This window comes from Triticum dicoccoides, chromosome 2A (assembly GCF_002162155.2).
Source record: "Triticum dicoccoides isolate Atlit2015 ecotype Zavitan chromosome 2A, WEW_v2.0, whole genome shotgun sequence".
NCBI classification, from domain to species: domain Eukaryota; kingdom Viridiplantae; phylum Streptophyta; class Magnoliopsida; order Poales; family Poaceae; genus Triticum; species Triticum dicoccoides.
This window is the reverse complement of record NC_041382.1, coordinates 19642958-19658381: the sequence shown is the minus strand read 5'-3', so window position 1 is coordinate 19658381 and position 15424 is coordinate 19642958. Positions and strand designations below refer to the sequence as shown.

Here is a 15424-nt window from a genome sequence, read left to right as displayed (position 1 = left end):
AACCTATGTCAAGATCGCTAATATGACTGTGCACCACGCCCTTCAACAAGAATATCTAGAGAATCTATTTCACCTTCCTAGCTGTCATAAAGCTTACCTGGTGTATACTCCGAAGGAAAACCTCTGTGCTAATCTTTCTAGCCATGAAGAAAGAGGTTGCTTTGATACATGGAGCTATATCTAAGGCAGTGAGCAGTATTCTTCTTTCAAAGCCTATAAAGCTCTCATTGGTCATCAACAATCTTTTGCCCAGAAAGAACTTCACTTTGCAACCTTATATTTGGGCCACCTTGAGCTGCCCACGGGAGGAGACTTTATACCATTTGTTTTTGGGGCTCTCCTTTTGCTGCTGAATAATGGAATTACATGTGCCCTCAGAGAAGTACCAACTTACCAGTCTGGGAGGTCTTTGCAGAGTAACAAATATAATACTCCCTTCGATCCAAAATAACTGTCGTGGTTTTAGTTCAGGGAGTAACAATTATGCATATGACCCTTGTACCATTTTTTCCCGGGCTGTTCTTCTGCTATTACATCATGTATTAACAAATGTATGCATCTATGATGTAATAACAAATATATACATGCAATAGAAAATCTAAAACCACCAACCTCTGCATCATACATGCACACGTTTGTTATTACATCATAAATCGACAATTCCTGATGTAGCCGGAGGTGCGATCATGCAGTTTTACTAGGAGAATATGCATAATTGTTGTCGAAATCGTCACATTTATTTCTTCTTACAACACAAAACAGTATATGTTTCAAATATATCGATATCGTTTGTTTTTTACATTTGTAGGTCATGCCATTGCATATATTGAAGTACTAATATCTAGCATGGGATGGCCAATGTCATTTCACATGGTCAACAATGAAATGGGAGCACAGAAACATGACCTCCGCCATCGGTAGTGGACCGCGGAGCATAGGAGGGCAGTGAGGATGGGCTCCAAGATGATATTTGTCGCAAGAAAGTAACAAGCATGGCATGCAGACATTGTGAGTTACAATGGTGTTTGATCAACGTATCTATGTCTAACTTTGTCTTTCCGTGGCTACACACGGGTATTTAGCTGGTCTACACACACGTATACTAGAGATACTTTAGAGTCTAAGTTAAAAGAAATCGAATTAACAAGAGATATTATACAATAAGAAAGTGGCAAATTAAAGTGTGGACTCCATTAAGACGAGGGGGATTATATACATACATACCGTTGATGAAATACTTGGTGGGATGCTCAGTTGTGCAAGATCAAGTGGTGTAAGCTCCTCCTTGTTTGTGAAGCTCAAACATACTTCCCTCCTCCGCATAAGCTGGCAAAAGATGTGTTGATGTCCTTGCAATACAGCCATACGGAGAGCCGTATTTCCATCGGTATCCCTAATGTTGAAAATCCGTACGAACTTCAGTTCCGAGGAAACATAATTTACCTCATTGTATCTTCTCTCTTGGACAGCAATGTGTAGAATAGTCTGGCCTAAGTTATTGCACGACCAAGCGCAGCCGGGACGAAGCTCAGACAAGAGCTTGACGATTTCAAGGCTTCCATTCGCAGCAGCAACATGTATGGGCAGTGATCCCTCATAGTCCGCACGGTATCCAGCACTCTCATCCAAATCAATAAGAAGTTTCACAATAATTTTGTCACTGGTTGATGCCAAAAGGTGAAGCGGTGTGTTCCCATATAAATCTGCTTTCCCTATGAGTTCCTTATTATTCCACTTGGCGAGATGTTCGCTGAGATCTGCTTAGGGTGAATATTAGAGTTAAGCATGATCGCTCACTCGAATAGTATTAAAATCCTAATCCTACTTCCTGAGGTGCTATTAGCATATAAATATACACATGTGTACCCCCTTAATTTGTAATCACCGTCAGATTAAATCAATAATGTATGAGGCACGACTATCCATCAGCTTTCGTGTGCCTGCATGTGTTATTACCGGTTTTCATTCTTGGTTAGATTTTGGTGAAGTTCACTGAATTTTCAGTAATTTGTAGACACTGAAATATTTACCATTTGGTCCAAATATTTCAGTAATTTCAGAAGTACACAAGAATTCAAATATTTCTTCTCTTTTAAAAACATTTGGTTGAACTCAAATAAATCAGACGCAACGCAAACTGCATTCACTGGATTTTAGTGATTTCGGTTGTTGTTGAATATTCCTGAATAGAAAGATCAGGGTCAATCAAGCCAGCTTGGGTAGCTTAGTTACTAGTACAAGTTTTTTTTTTTTTGAGAATGCTTAGGCCTCTTTTGGTTCATAGGATAGGATTATCATAGGAATAAGAATCTTGTAGGAAATGAGATGACATGTATCTCAAATCCTATGAGTAGAAATAGGAAATAAGATGTCATTCCTATTCCTATGAACCAAAGGGCTCTAAAGGAAAAAAATCCTATAAGAATTCTATCCTCTAGAATTCCTATGAAATTCCTCCAAATCAAAGGAGGCCTTAGAGGAATTTTATAGGAATTTTAGAGGATAGAATTCTTATAGGATTTTTTTCCTTTAGAGCCCTTTGGTTCATAGGAATGGATTCCTATTCCTACATAGGATTGGTTCCTATCCTCCACATTTCATAGGAAAATAAAAATGAGCCTAGACTCAATGGAAAAATTCCTTTGGTGTCAACCAAATGACGTCTCGTTTCCTACTCCTACTCATAGGATTTGAGATATATGTCATCTTATTTCCTACAAAATTTCTATTCCTACGATGATCCTATCCTATGAACCAAAAGAGGCCTACAAGTGCGCGCTCTGCTTCGGCCAGAGGGACCGGCCGGCCGCGAATCAATCAGGGAAGCAAATCGTACCTTTGCCGAGGAGAACCGCAGCATGCAGAGCTGTCTTTCTTCCAGGCCCGCCGTAGGACGCAGCTGGATATGTGCCGGCTGGTTCTTGTTCTTCGGTGAGTAGCTGAACAATCTCAAGCTGGCGCAGTTTCGTGGCCAAGTAGAGAGGAGAAACGCCCTGCTCATCGGTTATTCTCACCAGAGCACGACCGTCGTTGGGTCCGAGGACGACACGCGCATCCTCCTGGATCAACATCCGCACGGCATCCTCTTTCCCACAACGCACTGCCTCGTGCAGACATGTCTCCCCGTTGTCCTTCTGCTCTCTCAACAGCTGCCTCATCCTGTCATCGTGCTCAGTCAACAGCGCGAGTACGACGCCGATCATGTCGACGTTCCCGGTAGCGGCCGCGCAGTGCAAAGCAGTCTCTTCTCTGTTGTTCTTGGCTGTTGCATCAACCGCGTTGAGCCATCTCTCGGTCACGGAGATGGCACGCGCACTAGCTCGACATCCTCCAGCCTCGCGGCGATGTGGAGCACCCTGTCCCCATCAGGCGCCATCCCTTGCAGAAGCCTCTCGCGTCGTTTGCTTCCGCTGGATCTGCGGCGAGGAGTGCCCCAGGATCGGGCGGAGGGCCTACTGGATGCACAATGCGTAGATTTCTATATGCCTTGTCATTTGTCAGTGCCTCTCGCAGTATGACTATCGGGGGTCTCTCTGGCCGCTGTTGAACGTTTGCCATCCTCGCTCCCACCTTGACCAATTATTGAAGGAACAACTGCCGTTGAATGAGCGCATCGATCTGCCAACAACTGTTGGAATGACGACAAGAAACATCAGACCATAAATATCATTACGTAGCACATTAGGTAGTACATCATGATGATCCATGTCTCTTCTTGTAACTTGTCTTCTCTAACGACTATCAATTCCAATCTTTGGTTCGTCATGTTGTGAGTAGATATTTTTCAAAAAATATTGTGTGTAGAGGCGCAAGCGGTTTCTGGCCCACTTCATCCCGCAAAACTCTTCAATTAGCTCATCACTACACCAAAATTGACACTATATCTTGGAGTTTATCTTTGGATTTAGGGGTGTGATGTGCTGTATCCCCAGCAAACTATTTTATTTTCACTTTTCTGCTCTCAACTTATTATCATGTATGAACTATGATGTGGTGGTTGCTTTATAATTTAAAGCGGGGAAAACCCTTTTTCGTCGAAAATTTACACTATATTTGTACTGTGATATATGAGTACTAGTGAAATAAGATCTTTCTTAATTTGATAAATAATCGACTCAATATAGTTGCCAAAATTTCCATGTCATGTTTTACCTTTTTGTGTAGGAGAAAGAATAACTAGGGCTAGAAATGATAAACTCGGAATAGCTTACATGTGCTTGAGGCAGGCAGCAGGAGAAGAGGCAGAACGAGGACTTCCGGGACGCAAGCCAGTAGTCCGTGGCACCTTGCAATGTCGCAAGTATAGGGCTCTTTGCTCTTGAGGTTTAGTCTTTGCAGGGCTATAAGCCAGCTGCTTAAGTAGAGCCAGCAATGCTTACAATGTTTTGAAAATAGAAGGAATCATGTACCATGCATCTCTGATCTGTATAGCTACTTTGATTGAGAACCTAACGCTGGATTCAATAAGTAACGTAATAAGACAAGAGATGTGGTTGGCAACTGACACAAAGTTTGAATCATGCATAAAACAAAAGGTAACATGATCGACGTTGTATACTTGTATGTGTCAGAATAATCAAGCAGCCGTGTCAGCTAGGAGTAAGGGTATTGACATTGTACCTCATTGGTTTTGCAGTGTCGTCTAACGAGCAACTCAGCTTAATTCCCAATCTGACTTCTTCTTTTCCAAGTGCCTCATCTTGATATATATTAGCAGTACAGCCAGTGTTGAGCTCGATCCATCTTTCTTTTTTTGAACTTTGAACTCGATCCATCTTAGTCTCACTGTGGTCAGCGAAGGCATTACAGATATGCATATAAAGTATGTCATTCTAGATGTGCTCTGAGCATTACACAGTTGCATATAATCTTGTTTTTATTTCTTGTATTTACATTTTTATATGTTGTACAGACAAAAGATAGCATATGTTCCCTGAAAGTGAGTAAATATGTACTGATTATTAGTGAAGTTAACCGAGAATTGGCATTGGTTGATTGGTTGATGCGCCATGGCCGTGGGTTGTCCTAGTGCATGTGTTTGCTGAAGGTGGTGATGCATATGCCTGAAGGTGGTGAGCAGAGCAACTTCTGCTGTAAGAATTTTCTGAGGATGCTTTTGAGTGTAGAATAACAAAAAATATGTACGGAGTAATTATTTTAGCATTACTAGAACTGTTAATTCGTACTCCCTCCCTCTGTAGGGAGTATTATTTATTTCTTTTGGAAGATGACCGCTAGTTGTAAGTGAGCGATCTTTTTGAAATTTTCGCCCATTCTGAAGATTGTGCACTAATGAATAAACAATGTGCTCCCTTTAAACATTGTAGAGTAATTAATATGCAGCCATAGTCAAGTATGGTATCACAATCTTGAGTAAAGCATTTGAATTTAAGCAAGTAGATATTGATCTTTGTGATCGAAGTGTGTCTGTTTAATACCTCTAAACTCAACTATTTCATTTAGAATTATGGTACTTCTTAGTGTAGCATTGTAGCTTTATTTTTACACGATCAGATTACCTTTGGTATATGCAGCATGCAGTCAAACTATGCTATATATCTACAGTAGTAAATGTATCATCTTAAGAGTGTGCTGAAGCTATATTATTTCGTAGCTCGAATTTAGGCTTTCTCCATGGTTAATATAAGTTATGTAAAGCAATATTTGCCTGGATGTGTAACTGTAAAGCCATTCTTATTATATATTCAATGTACAGCGACGGTGCTGCTGCACTTGTGCTAGTCAGTGAAGCTAAGAACCTTGGCCTTCATGTTCTTGCAAGAACCAGAGGGTATGCTGATGCTGCTCGGGTAAATCCTACATGCCTCGTCATTAATCATTGTTGGTGAAACAAATGTCATTTGAGAAATCTCAGCCCATTGTTCTTGTTAATGAAGACTTTTACCAATATTATCCTTTACCGTGCCTCGAAACTATCAACCTGGCCCAAACAATGATCTTTTTCTTTAGGATTCATGGTTATTTTTTCTTGTTATTATGCATTACTATTGATTCATGTGCATGTACTAAAAAGAAAGAAAATACCCTACTGGATTTGGATGTGGACGCCAACTAACAAGTTTTCACTTTCCGACATGGGCGCAGGGGTGATCGACGTGGACTACTGTGGCCTGGTGGGCGTCGTGCTCTTCAACCACTCGGAGACGGACTTCATCGTGAAGCCCGGCGACCGCGCCGCACAGATGATCGTCCAGGTCATTACGACGCCGGAGGTCGCCGAGGTGGAGGACCTCGATGCCACCGTCCGGCGGGAGGGAGTGCTGGGATCCACCGATGTATGAACTCCGAGCCTTGGTAGATACATCTAGAGAAGTGGTCTAGTTGTTTGCATCTAATGTTAAATGGGATCTTGAGTTGATATGTTCAATGTTGTATCCATGAATGCTGCAAGTGCTAAGATGGTTCTGTGTTGCACTGGACGTGTCTTAATTTCCATCCATGAATACTGCATCTGACTTAAAAAAAAATTCTAGTTAGTTAGTTGTAGCGTGGAGGAAAAATGTGGCGCTACTAGCACTTGGATAGTAGTAGCGTAGGTGTAAATGGGGCGCCACTAGTACTTAGATAGTAGTAGCGTAGGTGTGGAATAGTGGTAGCGTGGGTGGCACCACGCTACTACTAACTTTTTTAGCTGTAGCGTGAGGTAAAAAACGCGCTATTGCTAAAAGTTAGCTGTAGCGTCGTAGTAGTAGCGCGGGTACCCACGCTACTGGTATGCAAAAAACCTACGCTACTGGTAGTGTTTTTACTAGTAGTGCGTGATGCTTGTAGCCTTGTACCAGCTCCAAGTTTTGCAGCGGAGTGTGAAGCACTTGGTAATTTTGCAGCTGGTTGTTCGGAATCAACTGCCTTCGCCTCTGATTGGAGCTGGGTTGTTGACGAATGCGATCATGAAGTGACTTCTGCAGCCGCTCGAGGCGCTCGCGCTCGGCCACAATTGCCAAACGCGTTGCTTCCAAGGCCATAGCCTCAGGAGTCGTCCCTGTGATCGAAGTGAACAAGGCCCGCTCATTCCTCTGTCTCAGCTCTTCCCTCTGCTCCCGAGTGAGAGGCTGGCAAACATACGACTCGTTGTTCCGAAGGTCATTCCCTAGGCCATCATTGGCACGGCCGGGCGATGTACCCTCAAGGTCATTGTGAGCACCTGTGAATCCGGGAGGACTGTGCTCGGTGCCGGCCATAAGAACCTCTACAGTGGACTCAATACTCTCGCACTTGGATTCATCCATGGAATCCTCGTGGAGAGACATGCGAAGGGATCGAGGGTGGGCTCATCAGGTTTGAGCACCGCCACCTGCTTAGACGCTATTTGAAGGGCCACGGCGTGCTTGACCCAACGCTAGAGCCGTGAACGCCCGGAGCGTTTGCAATGGCGTCAAGTGGGAAGGAGGGGTGCCGCTCGGTACAGGTCCGACGGCTGTCGGAGGAGGACTCCATACGAAGATGCGCGGAAGTTTGTTCCGTCGTGGATGGGTAGCGACTCCGCATCCAAGGGCTTCCTGAAGCCACGCCGAGTCGCCGGCGATGAAGCTGAGGGCGCCGAATCCGATATCATCGCCGAAAACCATCTCACAGCCAATTCCACCTATGCCGGAAATCGCTAGACGCACAACCCCATGGTGGGTGCCAACTGTCGAGCCAACAAATATGACAATGAGTACAAGAGGTACGAATAGGGGCGGAACGACCTAGCTATGACACAGGTGTGACACTCGGATTTTACGAGTTCAGACCCCTCTTGGAGAGGTAAAAGCCCTACGTCTTGAGCCCTTAGGCTGTGTTTTATCTGTCATGTCTGATTACAATAGGGCTGCGAACCCCTATACAGACGCTGGAGTGCGGCTTATATAGAGTGTGTCATTCCTCATTAAGGCCACGTTACAAGAGAGATAAAGTGGATAGTTGCTACATGCATTGCTGGTAACTGCCGCTATAACTACACTTGAAGTCTGGCGTTATGCTCCTCGAATGATACAGGTCACGTGTAGCCTCTTCGCCTTATGTGTCCAAATGCCGGCGAGTGAGGCCGACTGTCAGTGAAGCATTCGAGTGAACAAATCCATCCGAGTGGATATCCAAAAGTGGGCATCCGAATGCTCCATGGTCCTGGGACCTTTTAATGATGGTGTGGGGCCCTAGATGAGCCCAGGATGTCAGGTCCTTCACCCTACCCTTAGTAGATGACCTCATTAGAGGGCTCTTTCTTACGATCTTTGGTAGCAAGGTCGTGTACTGGCTCCTCTCTTGTCCAAGAATGTGAGATGCATGCATTCATTGGCTCTAGCGATCTATGAATTCCCCTCAACTTCTTGTCGGGGTTGGTACCCATTGAGCTCGACCTGGCGCTGTGGGAGTGGTGAGTGCGGCAGTGGCTAGGGAGGACTGGCGGCGAGGGAGGGCATCGTGGCGGAGGCCACCCCCGAGGAGTACATGGCAGACCTCCGCCGCCAGTACCCCGAGCTGGTGGAGGCGGAATGCAAAATCTTCGCGGAGCCAGAGCGCGCGGCCGACGGGGAGGTCATCCTCCTCTCAGACTTATCGCAGGCGAACTGACTTGCCCTCTATAAGTGCTACGATTAAAGGTTTTAGTTTGACTATGCTTCGGTGGTTTACAATGTAAATTATGTTTAGTTTTAAGTTCAAGTTCATGTCTAGGTTTAAACTAGAATATGTTTCGGCGCATACTTATGTACATTACGTCGAATTTCGGTTGTTTAAATCGAATCTATCTTGGACTGATGAAAATTTGCTTTTTTACTTCTCTAAATTTAGGAGTTTGACTAGGCCCAGCCAAAACTTAGTGGAGTAAAAATACTCCACTGAGTTTACTCCGCCGTTTTGCTCCTCTAATTTTAGGGGATCAGCTAGAGTTGGCCTAATATAATTCGATCCCACAAGATTTAAACCCAGGTCAGCAAGGGCACCTCCTCGTCACTAGGTCTACAAACCAGTTCTTTGGTATCCAGATAACTGGTTACATTTTGAAAAATGACAAAACATGAACAAGGTCACCAGCATCTACATATTATTGGGCTCCTGCAATTTATCTCTGCTTTCCATATGATGCAACTAATTTTTCCTACTACAGCAGGACTGAGAAGTGACCAAAGACTGAGAAGTGAGAACAGACAATGCAACATCATATCGTGACAAAATAGTCGAATGACTTTAGCAAACAACTTGCAAAAGTAGATAACAAATACCTCATACTGAAAAGGGCTTTATTATAGTAAAAGAACCCTTTTTATGTAAGCTGCGCATCACACAAATAATTTATACCACACTATTATCCAGGTGACACAAGAGCATCATCAACCGGATTTTCCTGACGCTACCACATAAGAAAACTCCAAAGTTTCTCCCCTAGAGTTTGTCCAGAAAGATTTTCCCCCTTGACAGTGTCATCCAATTTCGGGCTGGGCGGGTGAGGTCGGCACCACGGGGAAATGGAGAGGAAAGAGAGAGAAAGGAGCTTGTATGGATATATACTAGCTAGATGCTGGCGCATCACCACTTATTTGATTCGGTCAATCATTGTTGGCTGTTGGGACTGAACAGCTGCTTGTACTTCTTTTTTCCAAAGACCATATACATAGTCCATTGACTTAGAAATAAAGAAGTGCTCTGATAATTGGCGGATAAACCTATCGTCAAGGATGGCAACATTTGGGACAAAATGACATATCGTGAACAAGAAAACATCGTCGAGGCAACACACAAGTTTTTCCATCATGACCCCTCGACCAAGCGACTCCGTCTTAACAGCGGACGACCATTGCTGAAGATATCACTGCACTAGACACTCGAAGCCCGGATTTGTAGCGGTGGCTCCATTGGCAAGGCACGGCCGGCTAGCAGCCGCGCGGGCGGTGGATCCGGTGTCCCGGCCGCGAGGGCGGCGGAATCGATCCGATGGTCGTTGGCAGCCGGCGGCGGCTTTTGTGGCGGCCAGTGCACGCGATCTGGTGCCTCCCCTCCTTCCCTGTTCGGCGTGCGGGCCAGCCTGGTCGGGTCGCGCTTTCTCTTGGTCACCAGTTCTGTACAGGAGGCGCTGATGGTGGCAGGGATCTAGTTCGGACGAAATACCTGGCCGGCCTTGACCGGCCGCGCCGACGGCGACGCCTGAGGGCGCCGTTCCCCTCCTTGGAGGCGTCGGTATGGATTGATCTCCTCACTTCACCTTCCCCTAGGTCTTCCGGGCGAAATCCCTAACTTTGTTGAGCGGCGGCGGCACTCACGACGCCGTTCCCTTCTTGAAGGCGCCGCTTTGGGAACCTTGGGGTCGGGTGGCGCTTGTGGGTGGTGGGCAACAGCGGTGGTGCGACCCTACCCTAGCATGGATTTACGTCCGTTGCTTGGATATGGACTCGCGTAGGTGGAGATCGTCGGCTGGCATCGTGGTGGCGTCAATGGCGAAGAACCTGTCAAGGCTCGCGTAGGTGGAGGTCGTCGTTTGGCGTCGTGGTGGCATCGATGGCGGAGGACCTGCCAAGATTGCCACCTCAATCTGCTCTGAAGATGGACCAGTGAAAGACGGCGGCGACAACACATATGAGTGCGTCGGACCGGTCTGAGCCCCGGACCTGGCAGATGGCTCGATCGGGGCCTCTGGCTTTAGATGTTAGGCTTAGGTGAGAGGTTTGGGTATGTGGCCTAGCTTGCACCCCTTCGTCATTTGGATAGGAGTAGCGGCAGATGTTGCCAAGATGGCGGATTCAGGCATATTGTTGTCCTACTTTGTAAGGTCCTCGAGAATAATTAATAAAATGGACGCATGCATCTCCCAGATGCAGAGGCCGGGCGTCATCCTCCTTTTCCAAAAAAAAACCAGACACTTGAAGCCACACTAATAACTGCCAAATAGTCGGTGTCGATGAAGGGCAGCTCCGATTGTGAAGGCAAGCTATAAAGGAGAATCTTGCACGTTTGTAGTCGGATCAAGAAAGTCTACTTCACCAAAATGATAGCACCATCTCATCAAAAGACGGGACACCTTTGCCTCTATCACAGGAGCTACCTTCCATCGTGCTTTTAGAGGGCTCTTTCTTACGTTCTTTGGTACCAAGGCCGTGTACTGGCTCCCCTGTCAAAGAATGTGAGACGCATCCATTAATTGGCACTACCGATCTATGAATTCCCCTCAACTTCCCGTGGGGTTTGGCGCGCGTCGAGCTTGACCCGTCGCCATGGGGGTGGTGAATGCGGCGGTGGCTAGGGAGGACCGGGAGGCGAGGAAGGGCATCACGCCAAAGGCCACCGCCGATGAGTACATGACGGACCTCCGCGGCCAGTACACCGAGTCGGTGGAGGCGGAACGCAAGATCTTCACGGAGGCAAAGCGCACGGCCGACAGGGAGGTCATCGTCCTCTCGGACGACGAGAAGGACGGCAGCGCGACAACGACTTCGATGTTGAAGAATGGCGAAGAATCGTCCCTGACTGGGGTGACAGCAGCACAAGGCCGGACCCAATGGGCAGTGGGATTTCGCGGGCGAATTTACTTGCCCTCTATAAATCTGAGGATTGACTTTGCTTTGGTGGTTTATAATGTAAGTTATGGTTAGTTTTAAGTTCAAGTTCTCTAGTTTTAAACTAGACTATGTTTCGGCGGATGCTTACATACATTGTGTCGAAATTCGGTTGTTTAAATCGAATTTATGTTGAATTTATGAATTTGCTTTTTATTTCGCTAAATTTAGGAGTTCGACTAGGTCCGACCAAAACTTAGTGGAGTAAAAATACTCCACTAAGTTACTCGGCCGTTTTGCGCCTCTATTTTTAGGGGGGCGACTAGATTTCGCCTAACTTAATTGGATCCAGAAGATTTAAACCCAGGTCAGCAAGGGCACACCACCACGTCCTTGTCACATGGTCTACAAGCCAGTTCTTTGGTATCCTGATAACTGGTTACATTTTGAAGAATGACAAAACATGAACAAGGTCACCAGCATCTACATATTATTGGGCTCCTGCAATTTATCTCTGCTTTCCATATGATGCAACTAATTTTTCCTATTACAGCAGGACTGAGAAGTGACCAAAGACTGAGAAGTGAGAACAGACAATGCAACATCATATCCTGACCAGATAGTCGAATGACTTTAGCAAACAACTTGCAAAGCTAGATAACAAATACCTCATATTGAAAAGGGCTTTATTATAGTAAAAGAACTCATTTTAGGTAAGCTGCCCATCACACAAATAATTTATACCACACTATTGTCCAGGTGACACATGAGCATCATCAACCGGATTTTCCTGACGCCACCACGTAAGAAAACTCCAAAGTTTCTCCCCTAGAGTTTGTCCGGAAAGATTTTCCTCCTTGACAGTGTCATCCAACTTCCGTGCCGTGTCTGCCCAAACATATATAGTAGCCACGGTTAATAATGATAGTAGCAAGCTATAATTTGCAAACTGAAGACAGGCTTGTGCGTACTGAAGAATCCCTCTCTACGCTCAAGAATTTCCACAAAAAACATAGTCACGAGATCGTTCAGAATACAGTTGCAGCGTACACTGCTCGATCTAGATGATGCAAACACTCGAAGATGATATAATATAAAGCAAGATGAGAGATGAGGAATATGATTACCAGGTGGCATATAATACGTGTCTCCATTTGAACCCACGAGCAATCCACCATCAGCCGGGTCATCTCCCGGCGACAGCCATAGCGAAGTGTCTTCATCCAGGAGCGCACCCGTGGCCGAGAGCCTACAAAAAAACAAGTACGTAAAGATGCAAGCAGCCACAAGTAGTTTTCTCAGGCGATCACGGCGGTAGATTTCCCTCATCCGATCGATGCTCCACCCGGCCATGGCGACCAAGCACGATGGGAGGCACAAAGCACAGCAATTAACTAGGGGAGAAGGAGCGGAATCTCGAGAAGGAGGCATCACCACTGATGGACGTCCGTCGCATGATGAGCCATGAGGCGGCCGCTGCTACGGTCGACGAGCTTGAGGCTGCAGGGGGTGGGTGAGATCGGCACCAGTGGAAATGGAGAGGAAGGAGAGAGGAGGAGGTGGTATGGATATATACTAGCTAGATGCTGGAGCATCACCACTTATTTGATTCGGTCAATCATTGTGGGCTGTTGGGGCTGAACTGCTGCTTGTACTTCTTTTTTCCAAAACGGAGACCAAACAACCATACACAGTCCATTGACTTAGAAATAAAGAAATGCTCTGATAATTGGCGGATAAACCTACCATCAAGGATGGCAACATTTGGGTACATAGCCGTGCGACCTGGCTCATAATAGATATACACACCAAATAACGCAAAGAAGAAAACACCGATCCCCTCGCCGACCACCCTCTACAGAGCCCACCACCGACAAGGTGGCTTCATCGCCGTGGACGAAGCTGCTCGGTGGGCTAGTGGCCGTGCACGAGAAAAGTTGGGCGCGGTCGCTGCACTCCCCGGCAAGCTATATTGTCGCATGGCATCAACCTTCCTAATAGCGTTTTATATTATAGGACAGAGAAAGTATTTTTTTATTACTTCAGAATAAAAATAGCTAACCATGCTTTGAAAGTATGAATATTTTTCCATTTATTCATTTGATAAATATCGGTTATTCTTGCACTACATATAGTTAGCTTCCAGAAGCCCATTGACGAGTTTACCGTGCCTTCATCTAGGGCACATGCTTGGGCTCATTGCAGTTGTGTGCTGGAGCTTCGGCGAGCTCCAGCAGGCACCTCATTCCTGGGCAATTGTTGCCTTTCTGAAGACAGCAAGAAGTGGACCTCGCGCAGTCTGGGCCTCGTTAGGCCGAGAATCCAGGCCGCACCTCAAGTTTGGGCTGTAGCGACACGTCATGCGTCCCCAGCCTGGGCTGAGTAGAGACCATTCATTGGAACTAGCAAAACTGCCCATGCGTTGCAACGGAAGAATTTTTTTTGTAATCTCAAATGCCCATGACCAGATTTTGCTGCATCACCGAGATACACTACCACTCTCATTTTCGTGAAACTATGAATAATTTTTGAAAATAATGAACATATTTTCAAACTCATGAGCATATATGAAATCGTGAATATTTTTCAAATTCGTGAACATTTTTACAAAATATTTGAACATTCTAAAGTCATGAACATTTTTTGAATTCAAGATTTTTTATACTATTTCCAAACATATTTTTAAAATTGTGAATTTTTTCAAAAACATTTATCTTGAATAGGTGAACAATTCTACAATGGACGAATATATTTTTTGGAAAGTGGTGGAACATTTTTTTAATTCAAAAACATTTTCTTTATTTGACGAACTTTTTTTGAAATGCAGAATCATTTTTAGAATCAGCAAACATTTTATGAATCCATTAACTATTTTGTAAGTCACGAAATGTTTTTGGACTTTTATGATATTTTTCAATTCATGAATATTTTTGAATTAGTGAAATTTTAATAAATTTCGTAACATTTTTAGTACACAAACTTTTTTTTTAAATCTTGAACATTTTTCAATTTCCCGAACATTTGTCTTCAAAATTAAAAACACTTTTTAGATGTGCTACTTTTTTAAAACCTAGAACATTTTCTGAATCCATAAACATTTATGAATTGTTAAACATTTTATTTCGAAATTATCGTTTTTTTAAGTTTTAGAAGCATTTTTGAAGTCCCAAATCATTTCAAGTAGAAAAAACGAAGATGGAAAAGGAAACAAAAAATAAAAACAAAATTTAGAAAATATGTTGCCGGGACCTGGGCCGGCCTAAATGGGCGCGCTGTGTTTTCTCCCAGCGCGCGCTATAGAAGGTTACTATTGCATGGGCCGGCCCAGGCAGGGATTACCCTTTGTGAAGCATTTTTTTTATCACTTAAAATGGCATCAGTGGTAATATTTTGCAGTTTTGGAGACAATTTCCGTGATGTATCGCCAGAAGCTATAGCCCTTTATTGTTAGGTATAGATTATATTCCGAGAAAACTTTCTGGCACTTAAAATTCACTGTAAAAATGCTATCCTGTAATTTCATTTTTAAATCTCATTATTATATTTATTTTTCTTTATCCACACAGAGCTAATATTTGCATTCAAAGGCATAGCTTGGGAAAAAATTGTTTATTCTTTCCGCTCAAACACACTTTGATTCTTCATACCCCTACAATTCTGCAATTATATTCCCATGAAACTTTATGCCACTTAAAATTAACTGGAAAAATGCTATCCCCTAATTTCATTTTTGAATCTCGTTATTATATTTATTTTTTCCTTTATTCACACAAAGTTAATATTTGCATTCAAAGGCATAGCTTGGGACAAATTGTTTATTCTTTCTGCTAAAACAAACTTTGGTTCTTCATACCGCTACAATTGAGCAATTATATTCCTAGAAAACTTTCTGCCACTTAAAATTTACTGGAAAAATGCTATCCCACAATTTCATT

At 44.3% G+C, this 15424-nt stretch overlaps 1 protein-coding gene across 1 annotated transcript; it reads left to right on the top strand.

The window, feature by feature from the left end:
* The first annotated feature begins 5672 nt into the window (after window positions 1-5672).
* On the top strand, window positions 5673-6306 carry LOC119357447 (deoxyuridine 5'-triphosphate nucleotidohydrolase-like). Its single transcript, XM_037624398.1, has 2 exons — window positions 5673-5810; window positions 6039-6306. Exons 1-2 carry the CDS (start codon window positions 5673-5675, stop codon window positions 6300-6302), a joined length of 402 nt encoding a protein of 133 aa, XP_037480295.1. The 3' UTR covers window positions 6303-6306.
* Window positions 6307-15424: the final 9118 nt, after the last annotated feature.